General features: G+C 45.8%; 1 protein-coding gene across 3 annotated transcripts; it reads left to right on the top strand.

Moving 5' to 3' along the window:
* The first annotated feature begins 9,997 nt into the window (after positions 1-9,997).
* On the top strand, positions 9,998-15,420 carry LOC136527039 (RAF-like serine/threonine-protein kinase PRAF). 3 transcript variants are annotated; one of them, XM_066519645.1, is made up of 10 exons: positions 9,998-11,062; positions 13,046-13,150; positions 13,285-13,436; positions 13,518-13,589; positions 13,674-13,826; positions 13,887-14,050; positions 14,124-14,274; positions 14,694-14,816; positions 14,929-15,016; positions 15,102-15,420. In XM_066519645.1, the coding sequence occupies exons 1-10, from the start codon at positions 10,396-10,398 to the stop codon at positions 15,278-15,280; spliced, it is 1,854 nt and encodes a 617-aa protein (XP_066375742.1). In that variant the 5' UTR covers positions 9,998-10,395; the 3' UTR covers positions 15,281-15,420. The 3 variants fall into 3 exon arrangements, with proteins under 3 accessions (XP_066375742.1, XP_066375739.1, XP_066375741.1); XM_066519642.1 differs by having other exon boundaries at positions 9,998-13,150; XM_066519644.1 differs by having other exon boundaries at positions 9,999-13,150; positions 14,127-14,274.
* Positions 15,421-16,233: the final 813 nt, after the last annotated feature.

Here is a 16,233-nt window from a genome sequence, read left to right on the forward strand (position 1 = left end):
ACATATTGAGTCAAGTTATGAAGCTTAGTGCATTCCTATCCCAATGCCAAGCCAATAATTAGTGAAGTCCAAAAGTGCTACAACATACAAGTGTCAAATTCAAGTTGTTGGTGATTCATTGGACATATTTGATGGCTTGCAAATAATTGAGTTGAAGCTTGCTAGTTGGATGATCATGAACTAACCAATGTATATCTTTTGTTGATCATTTCATTTGGGTACATATGAGTTGATTGAATTGGATAAATATGCAATGTTGCTTGCTATAAGATGATTGAATGGATAATTGCTTAGTAATCAAGTTTGGATTGATTTGTGTTGGATAAATTCATAAGATGATATTTAGTAAGTGGATTGAATTGATTTATATCTTGTGAAAGTATTCAAACAAGCTGGTTTTAAGTTTGATTCACATTTGATGAAGTATAGCTCAAGTGATAGAAATCTGTCATATATTGCAAAATCTGAGCTAGCTGTGATCTTAGCCATGTTTGAGTGATCACAACTTATTGTATTGGCATATAAATTGGTGTAAATGCTCTATACTTATGGTATAAGATGTTGTAGAAATTTCATAAAAGTTGGATAAGAGATTCTTCAGTTTTGGAGTGGATCTTATCAGCTATAGTGCAACAGTTTTTAGCATATAGCAGTGGTAGAAGATCTGATTCCTGGCAGTTCATATGAGATCAAATGAAGCTCAAATTTTTACATCTGCTAGATGACTGAGTGATGCACACCTCCACAAAATTTCGTGGTATTTGGATTTGTAATTTGGGAGATATGCATTTTTCTTTGAAGAATACAAAATCTGCCAGAAAAGTGACAATTGTTAGATTGATCTAGAGTCACTTTGATTGAAAGGTTCTCAAATTGGAAACATGTTTATAAGTAAGTGAGGCACCTAAGTTTGGTTTTGAGATGATCTAGAAGCATGACAAGCAAAGAGTACAAGGCCATTTGATTATGGAGTGTACTTTGCACACTTTTGGTACTCAAAATGAAGATCAAGATCAAACTCAAGTTGAAGATGAAGTTTAAGTTCTAGATATGATTGGAGATTATTTGGTAGAAAGAAAAGGACTTAAACAATTAGAAAAAAGGACTTAAAGAAGGAATCAAGGTTACTCATCAAGTTAAGTCCATCACTTGGGTCAATTAATCAAGCTATTTCAAGTGAGTATCAAGAATGGTTCTTTGGAGAGAGGTCACTTCTCCCTAGTGTAGGGGCTTGCCGCCTATGTGTAGATAAACCAAGTGTGGTACTTGGAAGGCTAATATGGAAGTGGTGATCTGAGGGACATTTGAAGATGCTTAGTTGAAGCAATCAAAAGGATTGATCAAGAAAAACAAGCAACACCCAAAAGAGAGCTAATCATGATATTTCAAGTGGTATTCTCACATTGATGCTCCCATATAAGCATTGATCAAAAGATGAAGCAAGCCAACCACAACAAGAAAGTGTACTTGATCATAAGTGGTATTCATTTCATATGGGTGAAGAATGGAATTCGAAATGGTATCTATTGGTCTTCACCAAGCTTATAATTGGACTTCACATTGCTATCGGAGTAATGAATTAGAATCTATGTGACTATCCTCTACTCCAATATAGCAAAGGTATCATTGTGATGTGCATGATTATTTCATCCCTTACTAGTATGCGGTTAGTGCATATAGTACATGCTTCATAGCCTACCACTATTGCTTGAATGATTAATTGATCTAGTGGTTAGTATATGAATTTGTTCATGAGCTAGTGAACCCAAGTACTTGATTTAATTTGGATTGCCAACAAGTGACAAGTACAACATTAGCAAGATAACCCTTGTTAAAGGTGTGAAGAAGCTTGTCATTGGTTCAAACCAAACTTGGAAGCTTAGGCAAATCAATTTAGTTCAAGTTAACTTAGAAGCTCATGATAAATAACAAGAGTACAAGCACAAGACAACAATATAAATGGATATCTAGTTTGTTTGTTTCAAGTGGTATCTAAACTCAAACGTTTCATCAAGAATTGATAAGTGATGTCTAGATCAACTCACAAGTGATATCCTATAAGTGGTACTCATGAAGATAGCAAATGTTTAAAAAATGGTTTTTATTGATAAATCCAACAAGTGGTTCCATACTAGAAAATTCTTTATCACATCTACACGTGGTATCAATCATGCAAGGCGATGGTTCCACAAGTGATCCTCAACTTTAAGTGATCATCAAATGAAGAATGCATCCCTCACCTATAAGAGTACAAGTTTACCAAATGGATGACCCGTGATATGACATAGGGGGAGGTGTCCCATCAATTGGTATCAAGATCAAAGATCCTATATGTGGTATCTCAAGAAGCCCTACAAGTCTACAAGTGGTATCTACAAGTGGTGTCATTCCAACAAACAAGTATAATGTCCATAAAAAATGCAAGATTCAAGCCTCAACCATCTACCCCAAACGCAAACCTTTGCATCAATGAGAAGCACATCTTTTATGGAAATTGATGACAAAGGGGAAGAGATTGTACAAAGATATGAAAGCTTTGGGTGTACAAAGATATGAAAGCTTTTGGAGAGAAGTACAAAGATATGAAAGTTTTGGGAGAGATTGAGATAAAGTAGAGGTTGAACATGTACATGGACATGGACAAAGATGGAGCAACATTGAAGAAAAAAACATGAATCATAATTCTTAGACAAGAGAAGCACACAAGTAGGGGGAGCAAGCTCATAAACTTTGATTGGTTACATTTATTATGTGCACAGTCATGTGCTTGCTTGCATTTCATAAGGTTTAAAATTCAATATGCATGCTTGTATGGTGTATGCTAGTTGTAGAATTTAATTGATGGAATGAAAACTAGCATGCATAGGATGATAGCTAGACATGTGGTATGCTTTACAAGTAATGCTAGTACCTTACTTTTAATGATGATCTCACAAGGTATTTAGTGCTTTTATTTCCAAGTGATAACTAGCTAACCATGGTGCTAAGGATGAACTTAAAGGTGCAACTCCGATTGGTATCACACTTTAAAGGTTTATTCTATACACCTTAGCATCACTTAGTAGTGATACCACTCCCACAAATTTCATATTTATGCATGTGTGCAAACTTGAAATCAAATCATTTGAGCACACATTTAGGGGGAGCTATCACTACCAAGTCAGGTTTTATGATGCTTATCCAAATCTTAACATAGAGCTTAAATATTGGATAAGTGGCATAAAATCCAAATCAAGTTGGCAATTTACACTTGTGTGAAGTGCTAGCTTGAAATGAGCTTAATTTCCATATCTTTGTAGAGTTATCATCAATTACCAAAAAGGGTGAGATTGAAAAGTCCTTGTTTGGTTTTGGTAATTGAGTGACAACCTTAGGTGAACTAATGTGTTTAAGTAAGATACACATGTGATTAGTCCACAGGTACATGTGTGTGAGCAACATATGCCATGAAGGTGAAAATGGCTCGGAGATGTTGCAAAGCTCACACATATGATGATGAAGGAGTATATTGCACATGAGACATGACATGGAGTTATGTGATCAAAGTGGAGAAGATCAAGACATGACTTGGCGGTGAAGCTTGAGCAAGACTTGGCGCCGATGGACGGAGGCAACGGTGAAAAGCAAGTGAAGTCAAGATTGATGAACCAATATGATCACATGATGATATGAAGTGGATCATATCATTGTTGATCGTGTTGGTGTATGTGTTGCATCGACATTGGAGGAGATAGAATGGAATGCACAAGGCAAAGGTATAACCTAGGGCATTTCATTTCATCGGTCATAGGTGTGTAGAGAAGTCAATGACCGGGTTTAGGATAGATGGCCATACTATCAAGAGGGTCAAACTTGTTTACATATCAGTCATCTAGTGCCACTCGAGTGATCTAACTTTGCATCGTCGCTAGGATCAAGTGGTGTGGCAAGTTGAGTGGCTAATCCTTTGGAAAATGCTTGTGAAAAGCTAACACACATACACATGGTGGTGTCCACTTGGTAGTGTTGGCATATTTACAAAGGAGAAGAAGTTGTAGTTGATGTGAATCAACTCGGTAAAGAAAAGGGTTTGAAAATTTTACCAATGCCCTATACAGAAAAGACAGGGTTTCACAGAGTGCACCGGACGCTGGTCATGCAGTGATCGGACGCTGGGGTCCTGCGTCCGATCAGTGGTAGCAGTGAAGGCATAGGCGTCGATCTTCGACCGGACGCTAGGTCACTTCATGACCAGACGCTGGGTGGGTGAGTCCGGTCCCGCTGACATGGCGGCACAGAGAAGAGGAGAAAGGACCAAACGCTGATGCTACGTTCGATCATGACTGGCCGGACATGTCCGGTCGTGGTTGAGCAGCTCTGGGAGCTTAATGGAAGTGACCGTACACTGGAGTCCTGTGTCCGTTCGTGATCAAACTGACATGTTCAGTCGCGAGTAGAACCTTACCGGAAGTGACTGGACGCTGGGGGTCCTGTGTCCGGTAGTGGCACTGTGCTGCGTCCGGTCATCACTTGACCATTGAGATAAAGCGACTGAGGTTGAACAGAGAGGACACGTGGCGTGCATCCGTTGATCAGACGCTGGAGGGTGCGTTCGGTCGATACGACCGGAGCGTCCGGTCACCCCGAGCTGTGCCTAGTGAAGGGGTACAACGGCTCTATTTTCATGGGGGCTATAAATAGAAGGGGGTCTCGGCCTTGAGCTGTTAGCTGAGCACACTAGAGCCTTGGTGGCTTATGTGGTGGTGCTTGAGAGCTCTCTAACTCACTCTAGCTTGATAGTGATCATCCAATTGAGTGAGTGAGCGATTCTAGTGCTATTGCATCGTGAGATTGCATCGAGTGTCACTAGGTGATTGAGTTGCAAGCCGGTAGTGCTTGTTACTCTTGGAGGTTGCCACCTCCTAGATGGCTTGGTGGTGATCTCCGTCGAAGCCAGCAAGAAGGTTGTGCAGTGCTCCAGAGAAGAGCTTTGTGAGGGGCATTGTGCTCACCCTACGGGAGCCACGAAGAGCAACTATAGTAAAGTGAGACACGAAGGGCGACAAGTGGTCCAGCCGGGTCAAGTGCTAGAGCTTGTGGTAAGCACTTCACGTGGGAGAGTGTGACTTGCGGGTCACCACTAGCAAGAGGACCGGCGGCAACCTTAGAGCTTGTCTCAACGAGGACTAGCGTGTTGGCAAGCACGTGAACCTCATGATAAAAATCATCGTGTCATCCTTGTATTCCTGTTGGTTTGCATCCTCGTTACACAAGCTTGTAATTACTTTAATATATATTATGCTTGTATAGTTGTTTTTGTAATTAGTTAGCTTGTGTAGCTTGCTAGTTACCTTCTAGCTTGTGTAGCATAGAAGTAGCTCCCTTACGTGGCTAATTTGGTTTGTGTAACATTGTTAGTTGTATTGCTTAGTTTGTGTAGCTAAATATTTGTGCTCTCTAATTTGGCATTGGTTGCCGTGTTATTGAGCATTGCTAGTGAGCTTAGTTGGCTTTGTGCTTTTGCTTACTAGCATATGTAGGAGCTCCCCATTACTAAAAGTATTAGTGGCATATGTTTGTGTGACCTTGCTTCTAAAATTGATTAGATGAGCTCTAGCTAACCCGACATCTTAGTTGCTTAATTAGGATCTTTGCAAGGTGTTAGAGAACATAGATAGAGGGGTGTAGTCTTGGCTAGACCGATAAAATTAATTCTGCATTTGTTTCGTTTAGCCGGCGTGATTAAAATTTAGAAACAACTATTCATCCTCCTCTAGTCGCCATCTCGACCTCACAAGTGGTATCGGAGCTATGTCTCTCATTTGTGGTCTTCACCGACCCGAGAGGATGGAGTCTAGTGGGCTAGATGTTTGTGAGACACACATTTTTTAGGGCACAAACTTTGCACTTTGAAAAAATCACATGCTTGATTATTTTTGTGCAAAAGGACCTAAGTTTTGGTGGATTGTCATTAGTGGTCTCACCCATGTCTTGAATCATAGAAATCTCACCAAAGCTTAAAGAGTTCTCTATGAACTTGATGCACATGCTTATTGTTTTCTAATAAATGCTTTAAGTTTTGATTTGATGAAACAAGTAAACATCACGGGAACCGCTCGTGAGATATGGGAGTCCATCAAGCGCATATTTGGTGATTCCTCCACGTGGGATGATGGCAAATTCAAGAAGGAGGATGATCACAAGATGAAGACACATGAGCGTGTTGAGCATGACTACAATTTGGTGATTGTGGAAGATTGTTCCACCTCATGGTCAAGTGATGATGATGATCATACTACCACAAGATCAGTTGACAAGGTTGATGATGATGCCACAAGTGGTGCACATGAAGATTCTACTCCATGCACACTTGATGATGATGATGATGGTTCATGCTCGGGCCATGATTGTGATGCTATTATAAGCCCATCCACTACACCACATTGTTTCATGTCACAAGGTGACACCAAGGTATCAAATGCTATTATGGTTGATCATGTTGATTCATATGATGAGCTTGTAAGTAGACTTGCTAGCATAACCATGTCTTTAGAAAATAAGAAAGCTAAAACATTGAAATTAGAAAATGAAAACTCATTTCTAAAGAATTCTTGTGAAAAACATAAGAAATTACTTGATGTTCTAAAATTGAATCATGAGACACTACTTGCATCTCATGAAGAATTATTAGAACAACATGCTTCTCTCATTAAAGTGTTTACAAAAAAACTTAAAAATAATGAGAGCTCATCACATGGATCAAATGATAAATCATAAATTGTTGCTAACCCTTGTGATGTAGGCAAGAAGCATGTATCCACCTCTTGTGATGATTTATTAGAAATGCCATGTTCTTCACATATAGATGCTTGTTCTACTTCTATGTCTTATGAGACTAATATTTTGAAGGAGAACATTGTTAGCCGGCGTGATTAAAATTTACAAATGACTATTCATCCCCATCTAGTCGCCATCTCGGTCTCACACTGGCGCCGCCGCGGGGTGCTCTTCTCCCCCCAGATACCGTGCGCCCGCCCTTCTAGGAAGTTCATGCACCGCCCGTGGAGCTCATCACGGCCGTGCAGCGCTGCCACGCTCACCATGGCCGCCTAGCTCGTATGTGGCCGCCAAGCGCCGCGGAGCTCGTCGTGCGCCCGCCTCCTACCCAACTCGCACGTGGCCACCAAGCGCCACGGAGCTTGCCATGCGCCCACCCAACGCTGACAGACCGCAGACCGTGCACGTCGCCGCTCGAGCCGGCTACCGCCCGCGCGTTGAAAGCTCTAGTTTGGTTTTGGTGAATTAATGAAACCCTAAGTGCTAACCTAGTTTATCAAGTGATCATGAGATAGGTAGCACACTACAAGTGGAGAAGCAAATAAAGATCATAACATGACAATGATGATGATATGGCGATGATCAAGGGCTTAAACTTGAAAAGAAGAAAGAGAAAAACAAAATGCTCAAGGCAAAGGTATAATCTATAGGAGCTATTTTGTTTTGGTGATCAAGACACTTAGAAAGTGTGATCACATTTAGGTTTGATAGCCGTACTATTAAGAGGGGTGAAACTCGTATCGGAATGCGGTTATCAAAGTGCCACTAGATGCTCTAACTCATTGTATATGCATTTAGGATCTAGTGGAGTGCTAACATCCTTGAAAACGTTTAAGAAAATATGCTAACACATGTGCACAAGGTGATACACTTGGTGGTTAGCATACTTGAGCAAGGGTGAAGAGAATGGAGGAGATGCCAGCGTCGGTCAAGTGACCGGACGCTGGATCCAAAAGCACCGGACGCTGACTGTCTGTGTCCGGTCGCGCTGACTGGCAGTACAGTGGCTAGGGTTTACCACCGGACGCGTCCGGTCGAGGAAAACTGGTTTTAGACCCTTACTGTACTCGACCGAACGCTGAGGCTCCAGCGTCCGGTCAGTTTTGCCGGAGCGTCCGGTCAGCTTCATAGCCGTTGAAATCTGACGAACAACGTTTGAAGCTGGTGACACATGGCGTCCATCAGTGGACCGGATGCTGAGTCCAGGGTCCGGTCAGTTTGACCGGAGCGTCCGGTCAGAGCATAGTGTGCCTAGTGAAGGGGTACAACGGCTCTATTTTATGGGGGCTTCTATTTAAGCCCCATGGCCGGCTATGGCTAACATCTTTGGTCATTTTTATTGACATAGCAACCTTGTGAGCTTAGCCAAAGTCCTCCCACTCATCTCCATCATTGATTCATCATCATAGTGAGATTGGGAGTGATCCAAGTGCATTGCTTGAGTGATTGCATCTAGAGGCACTTGATGTTCGTGTTTCGCTGCGGATTTCGCTCGTTACTCTTGGTGGTTGCCGCCACCTAGACGGCTTGGAGCAGCGAGGATCGTTGAGCGGAGGGTGGTGATTGTCTTCGGCTCTGATCGTGGTGATTGTGAGGGGTTCTTGACCTTTCCCCGGCGGAGCGCCAAAAGATACTCTAGTGGATTGCTCGTGGCTTGTGTGATCCTCATCTTGTGTTGGTTGTGCGGCACCCTATTGAGGGTTTGACGAGTGATGCCAATTAGCGCGTGAACCTCCAAGTGAGTGAATCGCCACAACGAGGACTAGCTTGCCGGCAAGAAAGTGAACCTCGGTAAAAATTATTGTGTTCATCATTGATTCCGAGGTGATTAGTTTTCATTGTTATTCATCTTTGTGATTGATTGGTTCTTCATCTACACGGCGGTATAACCCTCTTGATCACTCTCTTTACTTTACCGCAAACTAGTTGATAAGCTCTTTAGTGTAGCTAGTTGTGAGAGCTTGCATGCTTGGTTGGTGTGGCTCTTTAGTTAGCCTTTGAGAGCACACTAACATAGGGTAGTGTCATACCTCTTGTGTGAATCGACACTATCTAAACTAGAATTATGGTAGGTGGCTTGCATTTTGAGTAGGCTAGCGCAACACTTGCTTCGCCTCATAATTATCTAACCTTTTGTTAAGTGTTGTTGTAGAAATTTTTTATTAGGCTATTCACCCCCCTCTAGCCATTAGGACCTTTCACGCGTGCTCTAGTGGAGCTCGCCGCGGCTGCCCTGCGCGCGCAGATTTGTTCCCGCACGTTCCTACGCGCTCCAGGCGACGGAGTCCCACGCAGTGTCGTCGTGTCGAGTGCGCCTGACTGCCCTCCTCTTGTGCTCGGTCATGCTGGTGGAGGAGCTCAAGAGCTATCAACGACTCTCTCTGTGGTTGACACCATCACTACTCCATCAGTGTCATCGTTTGGATCGTCGTCTAGGACCGCGTCATTGTGCCCTCCTTTATCGGTCGGCCACATGGGTTCACGCAGCTGCAGCGGATGGGCATCGGCCTTGTCATTTCCATCTTCTCCATGGTTGCGGTGGGCATGCTGGACATCGTTCAGCTATGCGACATCGTGCGGCATGGCTTGTATGCCGAGGACGACACCGTATCCATCTCCATCTTCTGGCAGATACTGACATTCGCCCATACGGCCGGACCAGCTGCGTTGGGGAGGCACGACATTGTTGTCGTGTGGTGTGGTGTGGCGCGATGCAGACTTGGAAAGCCTGGAGTGGGTCAACGACCTCGGATCACGCCCGTGCTCGCCACGTCGGTCCTTGGCTACGCAACCGCCGCCAACCCCTTCGCGTTGGTGCACATGGGGTTAACTGTCCCTATACATGTCCGATGGTGGTGGTGTGGACACGTAGTAGTCTGAGCTTGTTCATGCGCTGGCCCGTATGTGTGAACTTTCAGTGGCATAGAGGAACAAGAAAATTTAACATGGCGTTTAAACATAAGGGTATTCTAATTTTTTTTTCAGCGCACTTTGACACCGTTAGAGACAAAAGTGAACGGAAAGATGTAGAGGACCGAAAAATTTCGACCAATGATACTTGTGACCGCTTAAATTGTTTAATGGCTCATAAATAATTACAATATTTTATAATGACACCTAGGTAAAACCCTCGTAGCAAAGCGTTTAAACCGATGTTAAATCACCCAGCGCACGGGACGGCGAGGTCAGTGGGTCACGGTCACGGGCTCACGGCCAAAGCAAGCGCGCCTGTCAGGCACGAAGTTGCAGACTTGCAGTGTGGAGGTCGCGGCAGGGCCCCGGAGAACCTATCCTCCGCACCGCCCGTTTCCCACCGCCGATTCCGCGATTCGTTTCGGTGCCGCCGCAGTGGAGCCGAGCCGGCCTCCTGCCGTGCCGCGCGCGGCTGGGGCCGACCGAGCGAGAGAGTGGCGAGGCAAGTGGGGATTTGCGGGAAGGAAGGAAAACCCCCCGCGCCAGACTCGCGTCGCGCCTCCGGCCTCCTCCTCCTCCCTTCGCCCCTCCCTGCGTTTCGGATTCTGTTGCGCGGCCCTCGTCAGGGCCTCGGCGAGCGAGGGGAAACCCTAGTCGGCGGCGGTGATGGCGATGGCGAGCAGGGGCGCCGGGGTGGCGCCGGCGGGCGACCCGAGCAGCCCGAGCGCGAGGACGTGGGGCGGCGGCGACGACGAGGCGGCGTCCGGTGGTGCGGGGAAGGTGAAGCTGATGTGCAGCTACGGGGGCCGGATCGCGCCGAGGCCCGGGGACGGGGCGCTGCGGTACGTGGGCGGGCAGACGCGGCTTATCTCCGTCCCGCGCGCCGCCTCCTTCGGGGAGCTCCTGCGGAAGGTGGAGGCGGTGGACGAGGCCTCCGCCGCCTCCGGCGGCGGGGTGCTCGTTAGGTACCAGCTCCCCGGGGAGGACCTCGACTCGCTCATCTCCGTCTCCGGCCCGGAGGACTACGACAACATGATGGAGGAGTACGAGAAGCTGGCCGCCGCCGCGCCCGACGGCTCCGCCAAGCTCCGGGTCTTCCTGTTCCCGGCCTCCGGGACCGACGCGGCCGGCGGCTCCGGCGGCGGCGGCGGCTCGGGGCCCCACCACCTCGCTGCCGCCGCGGTGGACGAGTCCGGGCAGCGGTACATCGACGCCATCAACTGTGTCTCCGCGGAGGCCATGGCCGCGGCCATGCGGCGGAAGGACAGCGTCGCGAGTGCCGGTTCCTCCGCGCACAACTCCGAGGCATCCGAGTACAGCGGGCTAGTGGAAGGTATGTCGCCGCGGGCGGTGCCGCCGCCTGCGTCCGTTGCAACTGAGTATTCGTATTCAGGTGGGGGCCATCACCTTGGTGCTTTCCCGGAGTCGGTTGGGTTCACTGCAGTCTCGGTGTCACCTTCGGCGATGGGCATCCCGGCTCAAAATCCCATCCTGGTTAGGGCAGAGCCGTCAACATTGCAGCCTCATCAGGTTGCTTCTGCTTATGCAACACCGCATCAGCCGCCTCAAGTAACCACTTATGTGCAGCAGCAGCAGCACCAGCAGCAGCCTCAAGTCGCCCATTATGTACCACACCAGCAGCCTCAGTCTGCTTCTTATCTGCAGCAGATGCCGCAGTCGTATATAAAGCCGCAGCAGGTACACTACATCAACGCCCAACAATTTGGTGTGCATGGGGTGCCACAATCTGTCAATTATGTGCCTGTGCAAATGAGCCAATTCATCCCCAGCGTTCCTGTGACGGGTTCTACGGCGACCACTGCTGCTCAAGTCGGTACGTTCAGGCCTGCTTCCGCAGGTGCAGAACCTGTTCTGGAGACCACGCAGTTCACAAGGCCAGTGCAAGCTCAGGTTGATCAGAGTTACCGGGTGGTGCAGACTCCACTGTCGCAGCTTCCTCTTTTGTCTTCTGTGCATCTGCAGACAAATGATGCGCAGAGGCAGAGATTTGGTGTTCAACAAGCGATGACAAGCGCAGTAAGCATGCCAGTAGTGACCAGCTCTGGCACAATTCCTGTGGTGGTTAGCTCGGCCACTGTTCCATCGTTGAGGTATGATGATTGCACAATGTGCCAAAAAGCATTGCCGCATGCCCATTCGGATAATATTATCCGGGAGCAGGGAAATTCTCGTGCAACGGGCAACCTTGAGGCAGCTCCAATGTTTTACAGCCCGCATCAAGACAGTGCATCCAACAAATCTAGTCCAGGTGCAAGCTCAGGAACTCCTGCAAACTATCTGGCGGAACCAAGAGCTGGGAACACAGCAGTGATGGCACAATTTGATCTGACTCTTCCTGCCAGAAAACCTGCAGTCCAGGCAACTGTACCTCCGGATACAGGTGTGCCGGTTCAACCCACCATGATTGCTTTACCAGTGTCTAGTGCTCCTGCTCCAAATGGAGTATTTGTGGGTCATTCTCCTCCGGCGGGGGCTGAAGATCATGTCAGGTACCAGCAGCAACCGTTCTCTTATAGCATGCAACCACCACAAGTTCCATTGAATGGCCCACAAGGTATTGATGCCAGTGCATACAAGGATTCAAATCATCCAGGAGCGGAACCGCTTAGAGAATATGCACATGATCTTCCTCATGACTATGCCAGAGCTATTGATGCACGAATGCAAGCAGTTCATTTGGGTCCTATTGCACCACCAGAATCTAGTGTGCATGGAAAGCCTTCTATTCCTCATGGTGTCATTGATCATGCCAAAGTTGGGAAGCCACCTGTAAATATTGATGGTAGTTCTATCTACAAATCTCAAGCTGGAGGGTATCATATGGGGATTACAAATGCCTTTACTGCTCCTGCTTTGACCCAAGAGGACAACATTGCCAGGCACAGTGAGCAGCCACCTTATGCTTTTGATGTTGGTGCACAAAATGTCCATCCTGACATAATCCAGCGACCACCCAATCTGCCTGTCCAGAGCAACCTTAGAGTTCCGATTGAACCACCTGTTTCTAATGAAAAGTTTACTGTGCAACCTCCTAACTCTGGTGCTCAGGTTCCTGCTGGGCCTCCTCTACAGCATCCCAAGGAAATGCCCAACCACTTGGTTTCTGCTCCTCCCAATGGCAGCAGTAAATTTCCATTGCAGGCTACTGTTGGTATTGATCTTGTTGAAGCTACACAAGAACCAGCTTACACAGATTCACTTTTCTCAAATCAGGATCCTTGGAAAGCAGTGGGCAATGCTTCTTTAGTGCCTCCAAGACCAAGCAAGTTAACTAAGGAGCCTGTTGTTTCTGTAGGTCAATATACTGATGGCCATACACCTGATATGAACACACATGCTGCCATACTCTTTGAAGAAGACCCAAGTTTTAAGGATATCCACAGAGTTAAGTTGAACAAAGGTTGGTACACTCTGTCATCCTATACTATTTGGGCAGTATTACTTACTATCATATTATTTCAAAATCAAAATGGACTAAGCAACAATTCCTCTTCCTCTCTTTCATACTCTTTTTTTTTTTTTTACTTCTGAAAGGATTTGGAGAAGATAATGTTAAGCGACAATTACAAGCTGTTGCTGAAGGGGTAGCAGCATCAGTTCTTCAGCCACCCTTTCCTGAAAAACCAGCTGCATTCTCTGGGGATCACATTGATTCACATGGAGCAGTAGTTGATGCGAAAGTTCAGGTGGGAGATGTTTGTATTTTCGCTGGCCTAAATCATTGTTCTTCGGTTGGTTGTAATCTTTTGGTTTACTTTTGGGTTCAGGATGAAGGGAATAATCAGTCAGACAAAACAAGCCAGGGGGTTCAAGTTTTAGATGATATCGATAACCTTCAGGTTTTTGTCTAGCTATTATTTATTTCCACATTTTATGCGAAATTTTAAACGCGTTATCCTTATTTTCCACTTTGTTGATAACAGATAATAAAGAACAGTGACCTTGAAGAATTGCGTGAACTGGGTTCTGGAACCTTTGGTACTGTTTACCATGGAAAGTGGAGGGGTTCGGATGTTGCTATAAAGAGAATCAACGATCGATATTTTGCTGGGAAGGCATCTGAGCAAGAGCGTATGGTATGAAATGTTTTGTTTTAAATTGATTCCACCATGTTCTAACTTTTCTTTTGTCTGTAGAGGACTGATTTCTGGAATGAGGCAGGCAAGCTTGCATCTTTGCACCATCCAAACGTAGTAGCATTCTACGGTGTTGTTCTAGATGGACCTGATGGATTTGTTGCAACGGTAACGGAGTACATGGCTAATGGCTCACTCCGACAAGCATTGCAAAGACATGAAAAGTATAGTACTCTTTTCAATGCCAACATAATGCTTTTCATATGATGCAACTCTAAGTTCATCTTATTCTATCAGCAGGATCTTTGATCGGCGTAGGCGTCTATTAATTGCCATGGATGTTGCATTTGGAATGGAATATCTCCATGGGAAGAATATAGTGCATTTCGACTTGAAGAGTGACACTCTGCTTGTCAACCTAAGGGATCCTCAACGGCCTATATGCAAGGTGCTTATCTTCATAAACACCCTCCCCCTAATTGTGATAACCCTTAATAACTTATGCCGGTGAAGTAATGCACTTGTACCTTATGTTTATACTTTGATGCGTAGGTTTTTTTTATTTGTCTTTAAGGCAGCAAGCGACTAAGTAAGGTCCAATCTTTTTTTTTTCACTTGTATTAATTAATCAAAAGCACACTCCCACTCAATTGGACTAATGTGTTTATGGAGCATAATATTATATTTATTTTATAGAGTGTGCAATCTTTGAATGTGAGAAATGTCTTCGACTCTTGCCATACCAAGGATGTAATTCTTTAGAGAATTGTTGGTTCCAGCACTAGCAGAACAACATGCAAGGTTTTAAGCATCTCTGATATTCTTGGTTGCGTTATGGACATGAGGATGGCCTTCCTATTTTTGTAGGTTGGTGATTTGGGATTATCAAAGGTCAAATGCCAGACACTAATCTCTGGTGGAGTAAGAGGAACACTTCCTTGGATGGCCCCTGAGTTGTTGAATGGCAGCAGCAGCCTTGTCTCTGAAAAGGTTTGGTTCCGATGCACCCTTTGGCCTAATGTGTGCACTCCTTTTTCTTTGACCTGCGTCTGGAGGAATATGTTCCTGTTCCCTCGGGTGATCTTCATATCTTTGGATGTAGGTGGACGTTTTCTCATTTGGCATTGTGATGTGGGAGCTACTTACGGGTGAAGAACCATACGCCGAGCTGCACTATGGTACCATTATAGGTACGCACATAACTTATGATGATCTTATATACTTGGGGAATCTAATGCCTTTCTTGTCCCTGAACTTTCTGCCAACTTCACTCAGGTGGAATCGTGAATAACACGCTGCGACCTCCGGTGCCCGAGTCCTGTGATCCCCAGTGGAGGTCACTGATGGAGCAGTGCTGGTCAGCCGAACCGTCGGAGAGGCCGAGCTTCACTGAGGTCGGCAAGAGCCTGCGCGCCATGGTGGCTACTCCTACCAAGGCACAACAGTCGAAATAGATGCTTAGCCTTCTGTCTCTCGCGCCCTTCTGTTTAGCAGACTGTTTCAGTCTACAAACCGAGGAGGTGCCACCATGGCTAGCCTGGCTTTTGTACATGAATAAAAAGTTCAAGAAAGATAGGAAAATGTGGCATGCTTATAGGGTCGGTCGATGGTTGATGCTCCTGTCTGCTTTTGGCATGGATCGTGGAAATATGGTAGTACAGCGTAGTGTAAGAGCGAGCCGTGACCCGTGAGCATGTAGATCAACCAGTACATGATGTGTTATAAGGAGCGGTTGGCTAGTGATTCTCGTGCGCTCTCGTCCGTTACGATTTCTTTGGAGAGGAAAGGAGGAGAGACCGATCAAACAGGCTCTAACTTCTTCTGCACCTCCATGTGAGAAGGCACAAACAACACTTCTTTTCCATGGCACTGGTACATTGACACGGACGAAAAAGAAACAAAAATGCTATACAACACACATGTGTTTTAACGTAAAAAAAACATAGATTTTTTCTCTCTTCTTCCCTCCGTTCTGCTGATGCCGTGCACGCATGCACACATGTCCTCTGATCTCGCCCGCGCCGTCGCTATGTCCAAGCGAAGCGACGTGTTCTCTGACGCACGCACGCACGCGTTCTCTGACGCCACGCAACGTGCAGCTCGGTCTATAGCGGATCCGGCTCCAATAGCCTCTCCTTCTCCTCCTCTACCCAATAACCATGTTTTATACAGTTTCAACACATGAATTTTTTTGCATCATAGAATTAAGATTCAACAGCCTTCACTCTCCTATCTCTAGCCTCCGGTCTTTTTTATCTTCAAATAATCACAAATCACAAGATCCACAGATCACAAGAAATAATTTTTTTCTATGAAAAAACAAATCACAGCAGAGGAGGAGAAGGAGAGGCTACCGGAGCCGGATCCGCTACAGACCGAGCTGCACGTTGCGTGGCGTCTGAGAACG

Source organism: Miscanthus floridulus, chromosome 19 (genome assembly GCF_019320115.1).
Source record: "Miscanthus floridulus cultivar M001 chromosome 19, ASM1932011v1, whole genome shotgun sequence".
NCBI classification, from domain to species: Eukaryota; Viridiplantae; Streptophyta; class Magnoliopsida; order Poales; family Poaceae; genus Miscanthus; species Miscanthus floridulus.